At 52.5% G+C, this 22,946-nt stretch overlaps 2 protein-coding genes across 2 annotated transcripts; one reads left to right on the top strand and one right to left on the bottom strand.

Moving 5' to 3' along the window:
• Window positions 1-1,317: 1,317 nt before the first annotated feature.
• TGME49_310570 (hypothetical protein) lies at window positions 1,318-3,635 on the top strand. The gene has a single exon (XM_002364262.2). The coding sequence runs from the start codon at window positions 1,658-1,660 to the stop codon at window positions 2,921-2,923; it is 1,266 nt and encodes a 421-aa protein (XP_002364303.1). The 5' UTR covers window positions 1,318-1,657; the 3' UTR covers window positions 2,924-3,635.
• Window positions 3,636-6,577: 2,942 nt separating this feature from the next.
• Window positions 6,578-21,171, bottom strand: TGME49_310560 (hypothetical protein; the record flags this gene model as incomplete). The annotated part of the gene is made up of 16 exons (XM_018782632.1): window positions 6,578-7,003; window positions 7,652-7,804; window positions 8,724-9,067; window positions 9,950-10,228; window positions 10,429-11,380; window positions 12,011-12,684; window positions 13,404-13,605; window positions 14,224-14,667; window positions 15,067-15,158; window positions 15,698-15,925; window positions 16,491-16,697; window positions 17,041-17,207; window positions 17,780-17,960; window positions 18,935-19,099; window positions 20,142-20,249; window positions 20,739-21,171. The coding sequence occupies 16 exons, from the start codon at window positions 21,169-21,171 to the stop codon at window positions 6,578-6,580; spliced, it is 5,055 nt and encodes a 1,684-aa protein (XP_018635561.1).
• Window positions 21,172-22,946: the final 1,775 nt, after the last annotated feature.

Below are 22,946 nucleotides of genomic sequence, written 5' to 3'. Positions count from 1 at the left end.
GCTCGGTCTGAGTGTTCCGTTAACCACAAAACGCTGCCTGGAAGAAGATTAAGTCAATTGCATGTGCTCCACTTTCGGCGTTTGCTCCTACAAGGATAAAAGACGTCTTTAGGCGCGATGCACTGCGTACGCGTGAGGGGGGGGGCGCCCGACCACCAGCTATCCCTGCAGTCTGCCTGTTTTCGGTTCTTTCCTTTGTCTGCTTTCCACCTTAACCTCTCCTCTCCATTTGTCTCCTGCTCCTCAAATCTCTCTCGCGTCCCGGCACCTCAATCTGTTCTGCCCCTAAGGTTTGCTCTACACCAGTTATGCTCCAAGCGTGACACGTGGATTTCTGTTATCACGCGCATCGAGAGCGAGAGAAAGCGACTACTCTGGCGCTAGTATATTGTCAGCACCATCGTACTGAGAGTCAACATCTGTGAGACAGGACTGTTTAAGCGCCTTTCTGCAGATTGTCCTTCCAGAGGAACTTTGTGACTATTGGACGTCTCGGATTCTCCTAAAGGCTTCAACTTCTTGAACTAAAACACGCTCACTTCTGCACATACCACCCCACTGCTCGGCGCCCTAGAACGTCGGCCGCTGTGTCCAAAGATCATCTTTATGGAAAGATGTGTGTGTCGGGAGAGCGGAGTTGATTGCGGGAAAAACGCGACGGCGCTCCGTGTCGCAGCACCCGACAAACTTGCCACCGCAGCGCCTCTTAACTTATCTGCTGGAAGACTGGGTCAGCGAAGCGTGGTCGACCTTCAGCATCCATCAAGATATGCAGGCAAAAGGCGATCGTTGTCTTGCTCCGGCCCGGTGCAGGTTCCGTCTCGGCTTAAAGACAAAGAGCGCCGCTCTCGCGAAACTTCTGCGGAAACAGAAAGGGCAAGCATGCTTCCTTCGCACCATACTCCGAGAAACCCAGGGTCTCTTTCGACAAAGTTTCGAGCAGAGCTGAATCTCGAGTCCATGGGATGATCTTCACGCGCACACTGGCTTTCGACAGACTCAGCGAGAGAGGGGGCCAGAGGAGAAACGCGGCAGCGAACTCTGTTCTCTACGATGTTGTTGCGCAGGTGTGTCTGTGCCAGCGAGGGAAGTCCCAGCTTCCTTGCGTTCAACTCTGGCAGACATCGAAATTCCTCTTCCTGGGGAGAGATGCAGAGAGGGCAAGACTAGGCTGTTCCGTCTTTCCGGTGTCTCGCGCGGCTGCCACTGCTGAGAAAAGCGCTACGCGTATCGTCTCTTCTTCACTCGTCTGGATTTTTAGCTGTCGACTTTGCGCGCGCCCTGGCTCGATGTTGAAAACCCACCCTTCTATTATGGCGTGAATCTGCTCTCTACTTTTCTCCTTTTATCTTTTTTTCTCCCCTTTGGACTTTGTCTCCATCGTCGAGCGTTTCTGCTTTCATAAGCTGCTGCCATATGTGCCGCGTTTTCTCAAATAACTATATTCCCCTTTTGGTGCAGAGAGGTCTTGTAATAATCGTGTCTTTCTGTCGGATCCTGCGCCCACTGCTTCTTTCTTCGCCGCTTTCCCTTCTCCTTGTTTTGTTAAGGTTCTGTTGCACTCCGCCGCTTCTCGCCGCGAACACCCTTGGCTTCCTCTCTCTTTCTCGTACGAGTTCTCGCCTATTTGCATCATCGCCATTCTTCTTCTTGGAGGATGTTGGGTCGTCGGCGGAAGGGTGGCTTGGAGTCGGCGGCGCAGCCGCGAGAGACGAAGCGCTGGCGCCTGGAGCTGACCGAAGCGAGTTCTCCCCCCGACGCGTCGCATGCGTCAAACTCCGGTGGCGACCTCCCTGTCTCTGGGGCGCCTCCAGAAAGAAAGTATTCGTCGCCGGATCCTCGAAGCGCGAGGCTCTCGGAGGAGAGAGAAGAAGACACACTTGTGCCTGCCTTGACAGAGGAGGAACTTCGTCTGCTGCAGACGGACGAGGAAGTGGAAGGCGAGGCAGACAAGGAGAGTGAAACAAAGAGAGGCCGAGACGACTCAGAGGGGGGAGCAGAGAAAGGTGGAGGCGGCGACAAAGCGCCCAAGAAACGCCGGAGGTTCGCTTGGATGGAGAGCGACGATGAAAGCGTTACCGCCAGCAGCAGCGACGAAGAAGAGGACTCTGAAAAAGAAGACCCCACAGGCGCCTCTTCCTCCGATCCGACACACACCACTTTGCCTCCAACGACATCTCTGGAAACCTCGCCGTCGCCTCCCGACGCTTCCTCTCCTCCTTCTCCTCCCTCTCCTTCTCCTCCCTCTCCTTCTCCCCCCTCTCCTTCTTCTTCTTCGCCTCCGCCCCCGTCTGCTTCTTCTTCTTCGCCTCCGCCGTCGGCTTCTTCTTCCTCCCCGTCTTCTCCTCATCCGTCGTCTTCTCTGCCGTCTGCCGCGAAGGAGGGAGAGCAGAACGATGCCGATGTAGTCCCCGCGTCGGTCTTCGCCGCCGATTTGGCTGCCCTGGGTTTGCGCTTTCTGGGGGCGGAGCACGAGGAGCTCTGCGAGCGCATGCAGCGGTGTGTCACATGTCTCTTCCTCGGGAACCTCTCCTTCGAGGCGTCCGTCGCAGAAATCGAGACTTGGGTCAAAGCCCAGACGCTCCTCGAGCCTCTGCGACTCTTTGCCGCGCCTTCCAACGATCCTGCCTTCGCTCGGGGCGCCGGGGACCACCGCGGCCGAGTTTTTGTGGAGCTCGGCAGCTACGCCAAGGTCCGTCTCGCGGTTCAGAAGCTAAACGGCTTGTATTTGAGAGGGCGACCTGTTCGCGCTCTCTTTGCCTTCACTGTGAATGGGAGACCGTGCACCCTGCAGACGGCGATGCACTTGAAATTCCTCCGGCAGCATGTTCTGCAGGAGCTCATGGGCGTCGAGCGCACTGCGCGAGTCCGAAGCACAGCGGCGAGGAAGATCGACGGCGGATGCAACTGGGGTGGAACGTGATCGTCGGGACCCCCAAGGCCGTCTCCAGGTCTCTCGCGTTTCGCGAGATTCAAACGAGGCGGCACAGACGCGGAGAGAACTCGCAGAAAGGCGAGAAGAGAAGAAAGAGGAGAAGGAAAAGAAGGAAGCTGCAGGGAAAGAACTGCGGCCTTTTGGCCTTTGTTTTGTGGGGTCGACTGCTGAAACAAGGCGGAAGAAAGGGGAAAAACGAGGGAAATCGTTTTCAAGCAGAGGACTTCACCTAAGCAGGACTGAAATCGTTTTCAAGCAGAGGACTTCACCTAAGCAGGACTGAAATCGTTTTCAAGCAGAGGACTTCGCCTAAGCAGGACTGAAATCGTTTTCAAGCAGAGGACTGCACCTAAGCAGGACTGAAATCGTTTTCAAGCAGAGGACTTCGCCTAAGCAGGACTGAAATCGTTTTCAAGCAGAGGACTGCACCTAAGCAGGACTGAAATCGTTTTCAAGCAGAGGACTTCACCTAAGCGGGACTGGAAATATCTCTCTGAAACGCGTTTTCGCGTGAGGAAACGCTTGGTCGATGATGCCAAGGACGCAGTCTGTGTCTCGAGTTTCTGCTGCTCTTCGTTCGTGTTGCTCTCCAGTCTTGTTTGCGTCGGGGGACCTCTGTGCGTGCATGCGCGAGTCCGAAAGAAAACTTTGCAAGTGTCAAACGCTTCTCTGCTCTCTGGGATGAAACCTGTTGATCGACCTTCGACGCAGCAAGCCCTCCAGCCGACCACTGAGGAGCCGCAGGCTTCAAAACCGTCAAGCGCGTCCTCTCAGTGGAGGCTCTGCGGAGGCTGTGCTGCCTGACCCAGAGCACGAAAGTCAGACCTTCTCCCCGAAGCGTTTCCCCGAGGGAGAAGCGCGAGCCGCCAATCTCGGCACCCAGACACACGATACTTTTAGCTTTCCTACAGCAGGCGTTTCGAAGAAAACCCCCCAAAGAACTGGTCTGCCTCTAGCAGACACGGCGGCCACTGCACCAGACACTCTCTGGCCTCCGAGTTTGACTCTGCACTTGCGAAACGCGCAAACTTCTGGAGATTTACGAATGCGCGTGTGTTGTCTCTACGCATGCAGCCGCGAACTTGTGTATTCTTACATATTTCTCTGCAGAGGAAATGCGTGGAGCCGTGACAATTGGTAGCCGGAAGTCCGTTTCCGCTCTCGCCGAGCGCGTTTGCCAACAGAAGAAATCGTCGCCAGGATGGATACTCACCCGGAGACTTGAAGTTTCTTGTGAACGAGCAGAGGAACATCGGGAATCACGAATTCTCTGTGCGCATATATTTACAAGTTCACACAGCTCCGTTTACCGAGTTTGAAGAAATACAGAAATATGTATATATATATATATATATATGTATACATATATATGTATACATATGTGCATACATACATGGAGATAGATAGATATAAATTTGACAAGTGTTCGCGACTCACGAAGACGGAGAAGACTCAAGAGCTCAAGCGATAGAGATGCATCGAGACGACGCAACCTGCTTTGCATTACACATGTCCCCTCTCGCTTCCCCCCTTTACTTCTCGTGCTTGTTCTCTCTTTGCATTTATGAAGGCAAAGAAAATATTTCTTCTAAGCTTTCTTTCTCGCGTCCTCAAACACCATCATCCGTCCGATGCTCTCCTGTCTTCCTCTCCTTCTCCTCTTCCTTCGCTTCTGCCTCTTTTTCTCCTTTGTCTCCTTTTCTCTTCTTCTCTCTCTTGTTCTTCTCTTTCTCCTTCTCTCTCTTCTGCGTCTCCTCTCTCTCCTTCTGTCTGATGCCTCGTCTTGGTCTTCTGGGCCTGCCGCTGCCGGACACAATCCCTCTTCCCGCGGTCTGGGTTACTCTTCTCCCAGGATGTTGACGCCGAAGACGCCTCCCCTGGCTTTTTTCTTCTTGGCCTTCTTGGTCTCGAGCACCTGGTACTGTTGTTCCTCTTCTTCTTTGCGTTGCGGCTTGCGTCGTTTCTTCTTCTTGCTCTCAGGCGCCTTTCCTCGCCTGCGGTCCAGCGTCGCATAGCCGCTGTCCTCTGCGGTGTCTCTGCTTTTCGCCAGCATCATGGAGACACTTCGCGCGTAGTGGATCGCAGGGGCATTCGTTGCAGGCCTCTCCCCTGCTTCGCTTTCTTCTTCCTCCACCCCAGTCGCGCGTCCGCTCTCGTCGCTGTTGTCAGGCTCCTCAGCCGCGACTGCGGCCGGGGGCGACAGTCGCTCGCGGTGTTCGCGCTTGTTCTTCAGGGCGCGGATTTTCAGGTCCTTCTTGATTTTTACCACCGCCTGCGGTTCCTCGTCGCCGCGCTCGCGGATCCACACAGCCTTCGCTGTCTCCGGCGAAACGCGGGGCCGAACGAGAATGTCGTTTCCGCGGTCGTCTTGAAAGTGCAGCGTCGGCTGCTTCTCGCCGCCGAACTGCTGCCTCACCAGGTCCCAGTCCTCGTCTTCTTCTTCTTCATCTTCTTCTCTTTTCTGAGCCTTTGCCGGCGCCCTTCGTGCTGTGGGGTTGAGCGGCGACACCGCGAAGACAGAGTCGCGCGCCTCCCGACAACGCTCCGGATCTCGAACAGACGTCTCTTCTTCGGCGAGAAGACCGACACTCAGAGGCCGAGTCCGCGACGGCCTTCGGCCTGTGGAGACTCCCGGAGGCGTCTCCGGCGAGGCATCGTCGACGAGGAAACTCGGACCTTCCACCTCGACTGCAAAGGGGGAACCTGAATCGAACTCCTGCTTTTCACGCTGTCTCCGACGCACCTGGTTGAGAGACATCGGAGACACCTCGCCCTCAGAAACTCGGCGACGCCATGCCTCAATGCGCTTCTCGCGCTCGGCTTCCCTTTCTCGCGTAACCTCTCGCGCCTCTGCCAAGGTCTCCGGCGCCAGATACACTCCGGGGGCTGAGATATACACAAAAACACGAGAGAGACGGCCGATCCGCCGGGATGGAAAACGCAAGAAACATGAGAATTGGCAGAAAGCAACTTTTTTAGCGATCTCTTTTTGACCTTGATCTTTGGCTTCTCTTCCAAGCTCTCTTTGTTTCTCTTCCAAACTTTATTTCTTGTTTTGAACCTCGATCCTTTCAATCAAAAATCTTACTTCTCTTTCAGCCCCGACTCAGTTTCCTCGTGTCGCTGTCCTTCGCTTTTACACGCATCAGACCGAGCGGCCAGTGGCGCATTCCAGTTCCAGCTCAGGAAACGCCTTGCGTCTTTCTCGCCTTCGTTTCTGCATCTCTACACGACCGTATGTTTGTCGAACTTTTTGAACTTACGTAAGCTGGTCGCGGGGCCTTTGGCAACGCCTGTGAGGTCCAGTAGCTGCCTCTGTCGATGTCTCTGTTCGACGCCTTCCCCTGCTTGTTCGTCTGCGTAGGTGAGAAGAGCAATGTCGTTCTGAAGGACGTCGATTTCTTCGTTCAGGTCCTGCAGTCCACGCTCCAGAGAGGCTATGAACAATCCCTTCTTCTTATTCAGCTTGTGCATGCTTCGCTGGTAGTCCCCTGAAAAGGCGAGGAAAAGATCATGTTCACTCGCGTGGACGCCCAGCTCGACATGCGCAGGCAGGCACACATACGCGCGCGAGCCGATCCTCTTTAAAAGAACGCAAACCCAGATAAGACACACACAACAATGCTGAGACAGAAGAAACGATCAGGACCCATGCACACATTTGCATGCCTGTGTACATATACGTTTACAAGCAGAATGATGGACGCCGACACCCCTGCAAGTGAAGAAGCGACGCGTTTTTGGGGCGCAGTCGGAAAGAGTCGATCTCTTCCTTCTTTCTGAGCAGACGGGTACTCCAGACAGCAGCATCGATACGCGTTTTTCTGCATATATGTATACATGCCCTGTGTGAGCGAGGAGCGACCGAGTGACGAAGGAAGCGGCGAGAAAGGCGGTACGCCGGAGAGCGCCTGGCGAAACGCACGACGAGAGACTCGAGAGTCGCTGACCTAGGACTTTTAGGTCGTAGAGAATCAAAAACTGTTTCGCCTTGAGGAACTCCAAATCCGTGATGTACTGCTGAATGCGAACGAGCTGGGTGCCGAGGAAAGCGCGCTCAAGTCGCTCCTGCACAGAATTGCATGCATCGGATTGCTCGCATGTCGCTCTCGCTTCGCGTCGAATATAACGACGAAAAAAAAACTTCCCACTCGGTTTTCTGCCTTTCGACTCGTCCCCAACTTGGATCTGCGTCGGGCCGCATAAGCAAATCCGCGCATGCAGACACATGTATCCGACCCCAATCGCTCATCGCTCAGTTCGATCCTTCTCGCTCTCTCAATCTACACACACACACATCTACAAATATACATTCAAAAATGGCTTCGCATGTCTGCACGCAAACGTACCCATCTGTGTACAAGTAAATAAATATACATATCTATATATATATGTAGATGAATAAATATATAAAAATATATAATCTTAGACATATGTGTACATTTGATAGTAAGGAACTTCTCCAATAGACAAGAAAAAAGGACTTAGTGTCGACTGCTCGGAGGGAGTGCGAAGTTGAACTTGAGGTGGAAACAAAGGAAAAAAGGAACGCAGGACGAGCAGAGACGCGAACGACGCCGAATCTTCGCGGCGCTTGACCGAGGACGAGGAAACCGCCAGTGCGTGTGATGGGGCGCAGAAGAGCCAGTGAAGGAATGCTGCAGGGGAGAGACGAAAGGAAACAGCGACCGCGCGTTACGTTTTCTTCGCCGCTACCTTGGTGGTACAGGGGAGAGAAGCGATGGAAGGGAGGCCGCGGAAATCATCGAAGAAACGGTCGCGAAGCAAAGCCGCCTGGCTGTCCAGAGACGCCATCTGTCCTTCTGCATTCGCCTGGCAAATCGCCATCTGAAGTGCCTTCAGAAAAGCCTAAAAAAGATAAGTTGTCATTTCCAAAGCGCCACAATCATGCAGTCCCGTTACACCCCAACAGTCAGCTCGCCAGAGCCCATCTGCACAAGCCGACACCGAAGCCGACGCTTGCAGACAAGTGGAGACATGCAAGCTCGCGAACGAAGACGCTTGAGGACATCCAGCCATTCAGACACAGGCGAGAGACGAAGAAGCTTAAACGCAACGAGATCCGCATTTATGTCCGAGAAAACATGCGTATACAAAGAGAAAATGCGAGTAAACGAGATTACAGACACCCCAACACAGAAACCCACACAGACGTAGTCAAGTACGGATGTATGTGAAGCACGACGGATGAACATCAGCAGAGGGGCAGAAAGAGGTCGATGGATTTCAACTTTTTTTCACAAGACTCCCCACAGACCGACGCATTTCTTTATCTCCCCCGACGGCTACTTTGAAGAACTCACTGGCTGTTTTGCAACTGACTGTAGATGTCTTCGCCTATTCCCTCGAAAAGAATTATTATAGATTTACATACATATATATATATATATATATTGTTTTTATTCATATTTATATATATATATATATTTATTTATTTATATACATGTACGCATGTACGTATTGGTGTGTACGTGCACATATACGAAAAACCAAAATGAGTCTCTCCGTCTCTACCTAAATAAATTTAAATGCAAGTATTTCGTTCCAGGAGAGATTGCAGATTATTACCTAATGACTCACAGACGCACATGTCTGTAAACACAATGTATAACGTTTGAACGTATCTTCATATATATATATATATACATATATATATATATATACATGTATAAATATGTATGTGTATACATGTATAAATATGTATATATAGATATGTGTTTGAATATGCGTGAAAATGGAAGTATGTATGCAGGAAAGGTTGGCTGACTTTCCAGTAGAGAATGACGGTCCCGCTGACGGCGATGTTTATTCTGCGTCTGCATTCCACGCCGTATTTGCTCATGAGTTCCTGGACTTCGACAGTTGTCTCGAGCTTGACTTGCGAGTAGCGAAGGTAGATGAAAGCGAGGACGAGGTAATTCAAGTAGCAGAAGAAAACGATGCAGAAGAAGAAGACGAACGCCTCGAACTGCCAAGTCAGGGAATGCTGCTGGGTCGCCGGCGCCGTGATCGCGTTGAAGTTCCATTTCGACGTCAACACCATCAAACAGGTGACGATGGAATACGTCGGAGTACTGAAACCACGGAACTGCGCACCGAGAATTGTGTATCCTAGAAACGGAAAAAAGCAGACAAGAGGCGATCTGAAAACTTGACTTGGATTTTGAAAAGAAGAAAAAGGGTGCAATTTAGAATCTTGAATGCGAGTTTTCTTTCTTCTCTCACGAGGACGGTTAAAGCTGAAATCTCCATTATTGACTGTGATTTACATTCGATGGAAACTGTTTTTCGAGGTCTTTTGGAAGATCAGGAGAGAAGACTGAGAGATGCTCCAGACGGGAAGCGGGGAAGAGAAGAAGAAGCAAACGACACAGGTCCAGAGGCACAGAGAAAACGCCTTTGTAGTCAGAACTCAGAAGAAGGAAGCGAAGAAAAGAGGCGCTGTCTGCTTCCTCAGCCACACAAGACAAGCTCCCGCCCGAGCCGCGCGGGCGCATGCCAAAGACCTGACACGATCGTGGGGTGTTCGAGAGGAAAAGGAAAAAAGAAGACAGAAAAAGAAGATAGACAGAGTGAAGAAGAAAGAGGTGCAGAGAGAAGAGGACTTGAAGCGACGGAGAGAAAAGGAGGAGAGAGGCAACACACAGCGAGAAGGGGGAGAACAGAAAGAAGCGACAGAGAGAGAGAGAGATTGACGGCGAATGGCCTCGAGGCAGTCGCGCGGGAAACGAGGCACTCCATGCGCGCCGAAGGCGTTTCTTCGCACGCAGATGCCATGAGAAAAAGAAGAAAATGGATGAGACTTTCGAGAGAGCGCTGTCGTCTCTGTGGACGAAGCCACAGCAAGAAGATCGCAGAACTCAGCCATGAACGCGGACTCCAAATCGGCATTCCCGGACTCGGAGCGCGTCTGAAAGTCGCTCAAACACACACGAGCGCCACCGTCGTCGACGTGAGAATGGACGGCGTTCAGAGTCGAGGTCCAAAGCTCACCGGCAAAGCAGAAGGCGAAGAAGGCGACGATGACAAAGACACTTGCGAGAGCGATTTGGGAGCCTGCTCCGTAGAGAATTTCGATGAGCCTGCGGGCATCGCGGAGGGTGTGAGGAACGGCAGCCACGAGGGTCAAGATTCGGATCGCGACCATGAGAAGCGTGAGAACGGCGAGGATTTTCGCGCGGAACAGAGCGTCGCTCTTCGCCTCGAGAGACTCCTGCAGACGTAAAAATCGAACTGTGGACTCCGCAGTCGGAGGTGGAGAATTTTGAGGGCCTGCATGCAGAAACGACAAGAGATGGATGGCGAGACATGGAAAGATGGAAACGCAGGAAGGGTGAGGAAAGAAGGAGGAGCAAGAGCGATCGGTAGAGGAGAAAAGGGAGAGAAAAAGGAGACGGAGGGACTGCTCCTGTTTTCTCGTTTTGCCTTCTCTCTTCTCTCTGTTGTTTCTTTTCCCCGTGGTCTGCGCCCACCTGGCGAGGAGCCTGGGACCCACAACCACGGCTGCACAGGTCCTGGAACGATTCCGGGGATGTTCAGCGAGTCGCCGAATTCACCCTCCGAACTGGAGGAGCTGGAAACCGCGCCAGTGGCCTTCTCCTTCGATTCATCCGCCCCGCTTAGACGCCGCGGAAGAGAAGAGGAGGAGACGACAGGCGAAGGAGACGAAGGCGGTGGAGCAGCAGGCCAAGACGAAGATGCTGGAGGCGACGAAGAAAAAGAAAAGGGAGGAGGCGAAGAAGAGGATGGAGAAAGAGAGGGAGAGGAAAGAGGAGAAGGGGAGAAAACAAGTGACGAAGAAGATCCACGCGCGTCGGAGCCTTCCCTTCCGTCTTTTTCTGTCGGAGTCGACAAAACGCCGTCCCCTCTCTCCACACTGTGTGCCCGGCCTGCCGCCCCCAGGCTCCCTTCTACTCCACCGTCTCTGAGTCCGAATCCCTGGTCTCCGAGTCCGAATCCCTGGTCTCCGAGTCCGAATCCCTGGTCTCCGAGTCCGACGCCGAAGTCTCCGCTTAGCTGGCGGTGATTGAGTCCGGAGAGGAAGCGCGAAGCGAGTTGAGTGAGAGAAGAAAAGGCGCGAGTCGTCGCAGCTTGGGTCTGAGAGACGGCGAGGCCGATGGAGGCGACGGACTCCCAGCCTGGGGTGAAGGAGACGTTGAGGAGGGAGATGTAGAAGAAGACGAAGAGGGAGAGGAAGATGAGAGTCGGAAAGTCGAGGAAGATGAAGAGAGAAGAGGAGTAAATGCGCTTCTGGGTCGTGTGGTACGAATAGAAGAGGTACAGGAGAAAACAGAGAGACCCGATGACAATGAGAACGAAGGACGCATGAGCCGAAGCCGAGGTCGGCGAGAGAGTCCACGAAGGTACCGCCACTACTGCAGGCATGACGGTCAAGCTCCCTGTGTTTGCCAAGTCGAAAGTCACCTGCAAGAGCGAGAACAAAGTGGAACGAGAAGAAAACCTCATGCAGCATGCAAAAGAAACAGACAAGAAGGAGACGAGACCCGGCAAACGAGCAGTGGCGAGAGAGAAAACATGGATGAAACATGGGAGAGGAAACGAAGACTGTGAAGCACCTATATAGCAATGCAAAGAGGAACGCATTTCCTTTCTTTCACGACGAGAAACTGCATTTTGTGAATTTTCGAACGATGACAAGGATTCTCACTCTCCAATTTCGACGCGACCATCCGAGGGGACATGCAAAACACTCAGAAGCATCTGTATCCCTGAACTCTTATCTTACAAAAAACGAAATAGACAGTTCATGTTCACACGCAGAAAGCGAGCCGAAATCACAAATACATCTCTACACACCTCTACATATGCAGATGAATGCAAGTACGCATGAATATATCTATCTATATCTATATCTATATATCTATCTATCTATCTATATATATATATATATATATGGCTAGACAGATAGATAGATATGTATAAGCGTACATAGATATACATAAGTGCAGTTGTGTACGCATCTCCATTTGTATATATTTGCATTTATAAATATGAATGAGAAGACATGTCGACGCGTCACATCGTTAGCCGTACCTTGTTGAGTAAGTATACACCGGAATCTCCGTTGAAGTCGATCCAGACGACGTCAAGAGTGGCGAGCTGGTAGTCGAGAAATCCGCCGATTTTGAGGCTTTGGACTTTTCCTCTCATGCTGGAAGGACCTTGGTAAAGCGCCGCAAACTCCTCAGCCGTGAGATCCAGAGTGGCGACTCGCGGAGAGCCGAGAAGGCCGGAGAGGACCCCGGCAGTCGCCCTGCCCGTGCTCGGAGGAGAAACCGAGGGGACTCCGGAGGAGACATTCGAAGAAGTATCTCCGTTTCCATCTCCCTGGTCTCCTGGATCTCCCAGTCTCCGGGGAGACACCGAGGAGACACCAGGAGAGAGACGACGCGAAGGCGCCCCAGCCTCCGCAGAAGCAACGGAGCTCCTCGTGGAAGAAGAAGACACCGGAAGAGGAGAAGAAGAGACAGGAGAAGACGGAGAAGCCGAGTTCGGTGTGGTACGGGCGTTGTCAGCAGGCGACGTAGAGGGAGGATTTGAAGCGTTTATGGCGGCGCCAGAGAGAACGGGAGTGAAGAACAGACCTACACGGTAAACGCGTTCGTCAGGATCTGCAGTGAAGCGAGCACCGTTGAGTCCGTACGCGTCGGACGTGAGAGAAGAGAAGGCACTGACACTCCGCCGCGTAACAGGGCAGACCCGATAGACTGCAGACACACGACGGAGAGAATGCGAAACGAACTCCGGCTACAGCAGAAAGCCTGAGGAAACACAGACGGCGCGAAGACGCGTGGAAGGCGGAAGAAGAACGAGAAGAGTGAAGCCTGAAAGGCGCGAAACGCTCAGGCTAGCGAGAAGACGAACGAGAAGAGAGAAGAATGTGGAGTCACGAGAGAACACGAGCAGAGCACTGGCGAAGGGAGGAACCCGTGGAGACAAGGAAGTCTCGCAGGAAGGCCTGCGGGAAGACGAGGAAGCAGTTTCGGTCGGTTGCATGCGAAAGGAAACTTGACAAGCAGTGCGCGATTGAAGACAACGCCGAGAGATGCAGAAAGGTCGAGATCCCTAGCAATCCGGAAGAGACTGTGGAGCATCCGCAACGGACGAGCGCGGAGCGTCGAAGGACCGCGAGAACTACGGCGGAGTGGCGAAAGCAGCGCGAAAAGAGAGAACAGATACTTCAATCCGAGATGTTCGAAGGAAAGTGAAGAAGGAGGGACTCCTGTCTGAGTTTTGAGTTTTTCTTTTTTCGCTGCCGTATGCGCCTGATGTGCTCCCTTTTTTCTTCGTTTTGCTTCTCTTGGAATTGCGTGCGTTTTCTTCTTCTCTTCGACCTCATCTGCTCGGTCGTTCCCTTCCCCTGCGCGCTGTCTCCTCGGCTCGACTTCGCTGCGCTGGATTCGCCTTCGATTTCTCTTTTCCTCACGGGGAGAAGCGGTCGAGCGACACTGGAGGCTGACGCGCTTGACGATGAGGAGGGCGCCAGGATTCGCCAGGGGCGCCCTGTGCGCGAGGCCAGGCGCCGCGTACGCAGCATTCAGAACTTCTTCTGCGAAGACGTTTTCCAGCCAGTCGTAGATGCCCTGCAGAGAAGAAATCTCCTTCAGACGCAGCGTCCGCGGCAACGGCTGCAAGCAAGCGACAGGAGGACGCGGAGAGCCGTTGGGCCTGCGATCCGTCCAGTTGAATACGTTAGACACTCAGCATCTGTCGTTCAGATGTGAGTGCAAAAGGCACCTGCATGCGCGGCCTCCTTACCTGCAGGGTCGCTAGAACCAGGTCAATGTAAGACGAAATGCATACGAAAAGGAAAGGAAAAGATACGTGTCAACCAGGGGAAAGAGAAGACATGCAAGACGACTATGCCCCCGGCTTTGGGAGACAGCGAGAGATTCAGGGAGACAGCGAGAGATACAGGGAGACAGCGAGAGATACAGGGAGACAGCGAGGCAGAGTGAAGGATGCAGCGAAGAGCGAATGCGCGAAAGTCCGAAGGAAACAAAGAGAGGAGAGAAAGAAACAGAGAGAGGAGCAAGAGGAAAAGAGAGGGGAGAGAGGGTTAGAAAGGAAAGAAGAAACATGAGACACACCGCGCGAAAAAAGCTGAAGGATGAGCGAGGGAATCGGGGAGTAAGTGAGAGATTCCCAAGAGGAAGACTAACGATTGAATTGGACGCATGGCCCGAGTCGCCTATCCAATGGAATTTCGCTTTCCCCCGCCGTCTGCTGTCTTCTCGTCTCCCTACCTCCGAAAGGGCGTTGAGGACATTCTGAAGCTTCTGTGCACCTTCGCCTCGCGCCTTGAGGTTGTTTTCTGCCGGGGGCTCGGCGTCTCCATTTTCTGAACTTTCGGAGTCGGTCGTCGCGCAGAGGTCGTCGCGAAAGTCGAGAGGCGGAGTGAGCTCGAGCAGGCTTTTCGAAGCGAACGGATCGGTAGACAAGAAACGTCTGCTCTCCAGCTGGTTTGTCGCTGTATGGTCTCTGTACACGCGCGGGGCGTCGAAGAGCAGGGATATCCCGGCGACGAAGAAGACAGAAAAGAGCAAGAGGAGACAGAGCAGCACTCGCGACGGAAATATCTTCGTATCTGGATCCGACGACGCCATGCGCGCCTCCTCCACGCGCTTCTCGGAGGCCTTTTGCTGTCTCTCGATCTCCGCGAGCTCTGCCTCCTGGCGGAGCCGCCGAATCTAAACACGGACAGAAGGCGACAGAGCGAGAAGCGACAGGTGGGCGCGGAAGGAGAGGACAGGGAAGCCGAAGCACAGAAAACAAAAGAAAGCAACGAGACAGAGGAGAGAGTGGAGAGAGTGGAGCGAGAGAAACGCGAGGGGAGGACCGTAAGGAAGGACGAGAGGCAGAGAGAGAGAGAGAGAACAATTACAAGGAGAGAGCAGACCGATCTGGAGAAGGACAGAACATGTTTTGACTTGTCTCGATGCACTGCGACTCGGTTTTCGCGCCCTGGCGGTCGGTGAACTTCTTTCTCTCTCGGTTTCTCCTTCTCCTCGACTGCATGTCGCTGAGGAAGAAAAAAAAATCCTTCCTTTGTCTCTTCGAAGAGACACCTGTCTCTTGTCTTCTCGCACCTCATCAGAACTGCCATGTCGTCCTGGGTCGGGGGTGCAGCAGAAAACGAACTCTGCGAGGAAGTCTCTCGCCTGGGTTGCCATCTCGGCACCTGCAGAAAAAAACGCAGCGGCGCTTGGACTGCCTTTTCTGAGTTTTCGACCTTCGTATTCGCTGAGAAAAAACAAGAGCGTCTGTCTCTCGCCCACGAGAACTGTCGCGTTCCTTCGGTAAAAGACCTGTCTTCGTCTTCTCTGCGAAAACGCGTCAGTTTCCTCCATTGCCGCGTCTTTGTGTTTTCCGTGAGAAACGCTTCGCATGTTTCTCGACACAAACGTTTTTCTCCACCCTCGACTGCAACGCAGCCGCGAACTGTCGGCGAAGGCGACGCACGAGAGAGGAAAAAAGCAGCTCTGAGGAGGAGAGACTCGTCCGCAGACAGAGAAAGAGTCTGGAAAAGAGAAAAGGGGGCGGGAGACCGAGGACTCGCGAGAAGACGACAGGAGATGCGAGAAGCAGAGAGAGTCTGGAAAAGAGAAAAGAACCGAGGAGAAAGCAGAGAAGGGAGCACGAGAGAAGACGACAGACAGAAGACCAGCGACGACGATCGAAGAAGGACACTGCAGAGAGAGAGACGTCTCTGCGACTCACCAAGCATCTCCGTTTCTGTTAAACCTGTCTTGGACATGACTTTCCGCACCGCGTAGACGACGAGGGCAACCAACATGGGGAGGAGAATCGTCCACCACACAAGGATGAGAACAAGAGAGTAAAAAGCACCGACCGGAGGCAAAGAGAAAAGCATCGGCGATCCGAACAGCAGACTGAGCGTCTGGAAAATGGAGTCTCCGTAGGTCCCAAAGGGCGCTTCTCGCCCACCTGCACACTCCACGAAACTCAACGGAAAGCCGCAAATCTCAAAAATCTCCGCATGCAAACCGCGCAGCATTCACCAATCAGTACAAATATATGCATATATATATATATGCGTATATCGGTGTATATCTGTCTGTCTGTCTGTCTCTCTCTCTATATATATATGCATGCATTCCGGTGTGTATGCATGTATATATATAGGTATATCTATATCTATACATGCATATGGACGTGTATGCCTGTATGTATTTTTTGGGATGGATGGGGGTGTATTCAGATAAAAGCAGATGTTTGTGGAGTTGAGTGAAAATTTGCGAAGGGATTTCTACGAAAACTACCCTGGAGTGTAGTAGAAAGGACATTGACTCTCACGCAAGGCATGGCAGGACAGACTGTGAAGGAAAACGTCTCGTTTCGTGCGTAAGTATGTCTCCGTTCCCTTTGCTTGTTTGTGTCTTCATTTCAGTTCGTTTTCCGTCTTCTTGCCTTCCCTTTTTCTCTCCGTCTTGTTTGCACTTCTTTGAAAGACTGTTCCCCCATCTCTTTGCTTTTCGCCGACGGCCCCCACCTGCGAGAAGATAGTTTGCGCCGGCGACGCCGAGAATCGCGAGCGCCGCCACGAGCTGCACTCCGGAGAATTCTCGCAGCGCCGTTTTCAGCGCGCTCTGGACGATGAAGAAGAAAAGACTGACGCTCGTGAGGAATCGCAGGGTTCGCATCATCGCGAAGAAAGTTGTGGCGACTACCAAAAACCGCGTCATGTCGTCCAGGATGTCTGCAAAGGAAGCGAAGCACAGGCTGTAGAACGTCGCAAACGCGAGCCCCCACCGAGACGCTGGAAGGACATAAACATACACGCGCTCCCGCCTCGCCAGGAAACAAAGACCGACGCCACAGAGTCACCGCGGGCGACGCTGAGAAGCGAGAGAGACATAGTCGCGGAAAGCAAACGCGTTTGTGCGCTGTTCCCTGTCTTGTCGGAATCTCCTGAAAGTGCCTTCTCGGGTATTCTCGCATGTTCTGTGAAGTTTTTCACCCTCTCTTTCGCGTGCAGATCAAACGTCCTGCCTTCCATCTTCTACGCATCGCCTTCTTCTTCTTCCTCTTCTTCTTCTCACCGATGAGGTGGATGTAGCTGAATGTGTTGGCGTCTGGCAAGACCTTTGAGAGAACGACGCGTCCGCAAAGAAGCAGCGCTGTGACGAAGCCGCATGCAGTCGTTCCCAAAATCTCCCACCGTCCGAGAAAGTATGCCGAAAAAGCTCCTTGCTGCTGGCCTGCGTCGCTAAAGAGGCGACAAAACGAAAAACGGCAACCCACATGCAGAAACTCGCATCCTTCCGCGTTGCAAAGCTATCTCCGTACAGGTACATAAACATTCACAAAACGATATACATATACACATATATACAGATATATAGATATGTATAGATATGTATGTATATATATATATATATATGTAGGTGTGTAGGTGCATGCAGCAGTTTGTGTGTATTTCTTTCTGGATACAGTTTTGTCCGTTGAGAGCTCTGCCGGTCGAGCTTTCGACCTCGAGCGGTTGATGCGTGTCTGCTTCTTTCTCTCTCTGTATCTCGCAGCCTGTTGTTTGTAGTTATTTCGTCTGTCTCTCTACAGCTCTGTGCAAGTGCTTTCGCCAGGGAGAGAAAGAGACAACCGAGGAGAAGCACAGCCGCGTCTGGGCGAGAAGAAGGAAAAGAAGCGACGAGACGCACAGACGTCATCGACTCTGAGGAGGCGGAAAAGGGAGGTCTGGAGAACAGACAACATGTCTCTTTGGCGCAAGACAAAGGGTACGACGAGGAGGAAAACCGAGATGGCGTCGCCAGGGCAGCGTACCGATTCGCTCGCTTGACATATTGGTAGGCGTAGATCTCCACGAAGAGGTAGCAGACGGTGACGAGGAAGAACAGACCCGCGACAATAATCGACACGAGGAAGCTGGAAACGAGGTTCACGAAAATCGAGCATTTGGGGACGATCAGCCCTGTCGCCAGCTGTGTGAAGCTCACCTCAACATCTGAAGGAAAAAGACGGCGTCACATGGACTCATCTCACACTCCAAAAAAGGCAAAGGGAGGAAGGCAAACGAACATGGAACGCAGCCACTCGAGAGAGACCTCTGGAGAGTGAGCGAGCAAATGCGTTCTGCCTCGCAGGTTCCTCGTCTTTCTCCTTCCTTGCCCTCTCGGTGGCGGCTGTGCGCGTCCTCTTCCATTCAGTCTCTCTGCTCTTTTTGCTGCTGCGCGTCTCCTCCCTCTCTCTCGGGTTCGAGCCATCTTGATGCACTTGGAGAGGAAACGAGGACACAGTGTGGAGCAGCTGGAAGACGCCTCGAAAGCAGAGGGACGGCGCAGAGAACCCTCAGCAGGCAACAGTGGAAGAAAGATCGAGGAGAAACCACGCAGACCGTGGAGGCAGAGAAGAACGCAGAGACAGGGGGCCGCAGCTGGAAGTCTACGTCGAAGTGAGGAAAGGAAGAGAACAAGCAGGGAACTGGACCGGCGTTTCACAGAACCTGGGGAGAGAGACCGTAACCTAATCCACTGCCTTCAATGGAGATCAACAAAACAAAGAGTTCCGGACACCACTGTGAGAGAACTTCTATACGCAGTTCAATGCAGATATGCTTACTGGAGTATACAAACATATGCATTCAAATAAAAAACATAACAATGAAAAACAACACGCCTCACACACATGAAACCGCATGTGTGCGTATCTACATACATATATATATATATATATATATAGATACATATATGTATATATATAGATACATATATGTATATATATAGATACATATATGTATATATATAGATACATATATGTATATATATATATATATACATATATGTATCTATATATATATATATATATAGATACATATATGTATATATATATATATATATATATATATATGTATAGGAATGGGTGCATAGGTATTTTTATATGCATACACATGTGTGCATTTATATTTGCGAATGTCTTTACATGAGGCGTCTCCGGAGTTGTCTCTGAGGAGCAACCGGACGGAAAGCGAAGTCGTGAGGGGGGAGAGCCATCCGCCCGCGTCCAGTTCGTTCAACTGCGGAGTGATGTCGTAGCCCCATGGCATGCCGTAGACCGATCTGAAGTCCACCTCGTAGGTGCCGCCACCTGAGAGGAGCGAATCACAAAGAACGTTCGGACAGCGCTGGAAAAAGGGGGAGAGGAATCGCTCCGCAGAGGCGTCAGAGTCTCCCTTTGCCTGCCTCTGCGGTGGGGGCGTCGGCGGACACAGCCGCGGAGACACACCCAGCCGGCAAATTTGTGCGGTTTGTCGTCAGAGCGTTTTGAGGTTTCTCTTCATTTCCTTTCTTTCTCCGTGGGTTCCCAAGCGCGTCTTCGAAACGCCGAAGCTCCGAAGCCGTCAGAGCTTGCCAGAAAGATCCGTAGACACCGGAGAGGCAGGAGATCTAAATTCGAGGCATCTGTTCAGGCGGTGCACGATGGCGGCGTCTCAGTAAAGTTCAGGTTGTTTTGTTGCTTCCATGAATCCAATAAAGGTGAACCCGTTCCTCAATGCATGCCGCACCTCCAGACATGAGGCTACTCTTCACGGTCGTGAAAAGAACGCCACAGCTTGCAAAGGGTGTGTTCAGAAATGACTTTGTTCTTCTGTTGACCAAGGCTGTTCCCTTCGAGCTGTCACTCTCATTCGAGACATGTTCTGCTTTTCGAGAATGTAAGATCACTTTCTGCCAGTCTCTCTGCCTGCGTATGTGTGCCCTTCGTTTCCGGCCTGAAATCTCTCGAATTTCTTCTCTGCGGACTCCAATGAAAGAAGCGAGGAACACTAAGCGACGTCACTGCCGCCAACAGCGAACGCCGGGGTCTATAGAGAAAGCGAGGTGGAGAATCCGAGAAAAAAGTCCCTCTTTGCGCAGAGTAGGAGACGATCGCGGGAAAATCTCTGCACAGAGTCGTCGACGAACTCAGGAACACAGCTGGAGTTGCGTTCGCTGTGCGTCGACTTTCGCGAATTCCTCTTCTCTCGACCGCTTTTCTCGTCTCTTTTACCCCTGTTTCTGCGTCGAGTTCATTCTTCTTTTCGCCTCTGACTTTCCTAGAGTTCCCTCTCTCGACTGTCCACATGCTTTGCGTCTGAGTCACAGCGTCTGCGTCTGCTCCGCAGGACTCTTCGTCGCAGAGGCCTTGCCTGAGGTTTTCCAGAGTTTCAGGAGAAGCCGCTTGGAGGTAGCGCTCGAATTGGAGGCGAGGGCGCCTTTGACTACGGAGAGACGCGCTTCCTCGACGACGAGCAGATCTGCGACCAGCCCGGTGAGGAGCATGCGACGACACACGTGGAGAAGCCACAGACGAACGTCTCCCCACTGCAGCAAAGAGACTGTCGCGAGACCTTGCCCTTCCCACTCGTTCGCCGCCGTCGCGGCTGCGCTCAGACGCCGAGCAACCGACCCAGAGACGCCAGGAGACACTGAAGACTGCGAGCTGAGTGGAAACTGTGGGGTAAAAGGAGACTGTGGGGTGAAAGGAGACTGTGGGGTGAAAGGAGACTGTGGGGGGGCAAAAGAAGAACCAGCGGGAGGCAGTGAAGCTGGTAAGGAAGTCGTGACCTCTGCCGCAGACGGAGATAAAGACGGAAAAGGAGAAGACGGAGGCGGCAAAGCAGATGCCGTCGGAGAAGACGAGGGAGGTACAGCAGATGACGAAGGCGAAAACTGGACAGACGCACGATCATGAGAAAGAGGTGAGGCGTTGGACAGGAAAGAGAGACTTTGAGGTCCTAGTTCACCTCCGAGGGGAGAAGAGATCCCGTGAAGAGCTTCATCGGAGTCTGCATCGAGGCGCCTTCTCGCTGCGGCGTCTGCGCCGAGTGAGGAGGATTCTGGCTGCTCGTTCGGCGTCTCTGAACTCGCTTGCTGAGAAGCGCTCTGAGTCGCTTGTGGAGCCTGGAGAAACGCGGCCTGGAAAATATTTCGGCGAATCGCCTGCCTCGTCGCATGACGGCGCTCGACGTCGGTGGTGAGGATCGCGGCGGCAAAGAAGAGCGTGAGGAAGAAGAGAAGGAAAACGAGGAGACACACAGCAGGTTTGTGTGCCTCCACAGGCAACACAGAGCACCCCTGTTGCTTCTGCCTGAGGCGGCGCCATCGGTCCAGCTGCTCTTCTTCAGATTCGCTCGCTTCGTCTTTCTCCGAGCTGTGTTTGTCGTCGAATGCATGCATCGTCGGCGATCCGGAGAAAAGACATGTGACATACAGAAGAGGAGGAAAGAGGAGGAAAGAGGAGGCATGGACGAGAGAAGGAAACCAAAGGGAAGACGAGAAAGAAAGGGAGAAAAGAAAGGATCTCAAAACAGGATGGTGCACGATGGTGAATGGCTCGGAATCAACGTCTTGAAAGATTGACCCGGCGACGCGATGTCGTCTTTAGAAAAAAACTTCGAGAAACGTACGAAAGAGCACACAAAGCGTCGCCCACAACACCGCTCTGAAGAACTCCACAGAGGCGATCCGAGGGAAACGAAAAAGGATCTACTTTCTTGCAAAAATAGACACCTTGCAATCTTTACTCTTTTGTGTCTCCCATGTGACATTCACGCACACAGGAACGCCATGCGTATGCAGATGCTCACAGAAAACCACTCACAAAAGGTACACATACATGGAAGTATACATACATATTTACATATATATATATATATATATGTATAAACTGACAACAGATGTGTGCGCATGTCCGTAGCTTTGTATGTAATATGTATGAACGAGAGATCGACGTTTCTTGTAGATAATTTAGAAAGGAAAGTCCACCTGCAGGTCCAGCGGATTCAAAGGGAAGTGCACGTAGCATGGCGGGGGTTGCACCTTGGGAGCACGGAACACTGGTTGTCGCGTTTTCCCTTCAGACGCAACAGATCTCTCCCCATAGGGCCGCACCCGGAGGTTTTTGGATAGAAGAAGGTCGGTAAAAGCGCGCGAAAGTCTTCTGTGACTGCGAGGAAAAAGCAATTTTGTTCCCGCGGTGCCTCGGAGAAGGCACCGCCGAGCGTCGCACGCGTCGTTGGGCTGGACCGGAAAGAAACTCGGACAAGTGAGGAGACAGGCGAGAAAAATTGGAGTTTCTGCACCGGCCTACGTAAGACCTTTCATTTCCATGGGAGAAAACTCTCAAAATCCGAAGAACCGGCAGATTTCTCTGGGAAGCTGCAGACTTGTTTGCGCGTGTCTTGTAGTGGCATGCCGCGTTGAAAGCGAGACCGGGAAACCGTTTTGAAGAAGCGGCGGCTTCACTGTCGACTCATCCCTTTGTTGGCATCGCCAGAGAGTCGAGAGTTTCGGCGGCAAAGAGACAGAGAAAAAAGTGGAGAAAGAGCGCGAACGGGCAACTGAACACAAGCACACACTTGGCGGGCGTCCTCGTCCCCGGGCGGGCAGGAGGGAGCTTTCAGAATTTGAGGCTTCCAGGTAGCAGTGGATTTCGTTTCACCAGTCCTTTCTCCTGGACTCTCCTCTGCACTTTTCCAAGTTTTCTCTTTCTTCGGCTGCAAGCGTGTGGCTTCCTCCTCGAAACCCAAGGCGAGTATTTCTCTGTAGCGGGCAGATATCAACGTCGACTTTCGCTGTCGTGTGTCTGCATGCAAGGCACATATGGGAGCCTCGGAGTGAGGCAGCAGGAGTTTCTGGCCGCGGAATTTCCCCCCGCTTCTCTCCAGAGAGGACAAGGCTTCACAGTTTACACAGTCCGTCGCGGTAGATCGAAAGATGACGAGCCTTGAGGCGACGTTGGGGGCTGCAGAAGACTGAACAGAGAAAAAAGTTCTGACGCCAACGTTCTGCAGCTTGGCTAGCGGAGTTGCCTTTCTCGGAGACTCGATAAATGCCTTTCGAGTTCCGTCTCTGTCCGCCGGAACTCCTCAGTTGTGTGTGTGTGGGTGTCCCCGCTACACAAAGAGCTGAAAGCGCGGTTCTACACTGCGACTCGGTTTCTTGCAGCCGGT

Source organism: Toxoplasma gondii, chromosome XI (genome assembly GCF_000006565.2).
Source record: "Toxoplasma gondii ME49 chromosome XI, whole genome shotgun sequence".
In the NCBI taxonomy this organism is placed as follows: Eukaryota; Apicomplexa; class Conoidasida; order Eucoccidiorida; family Sarcocystidae; genus Toxoplasma; species Toxoplasma gondii.
This window is presented reverse-complemented; position numbering and strand designations above follow the sequence as displayed.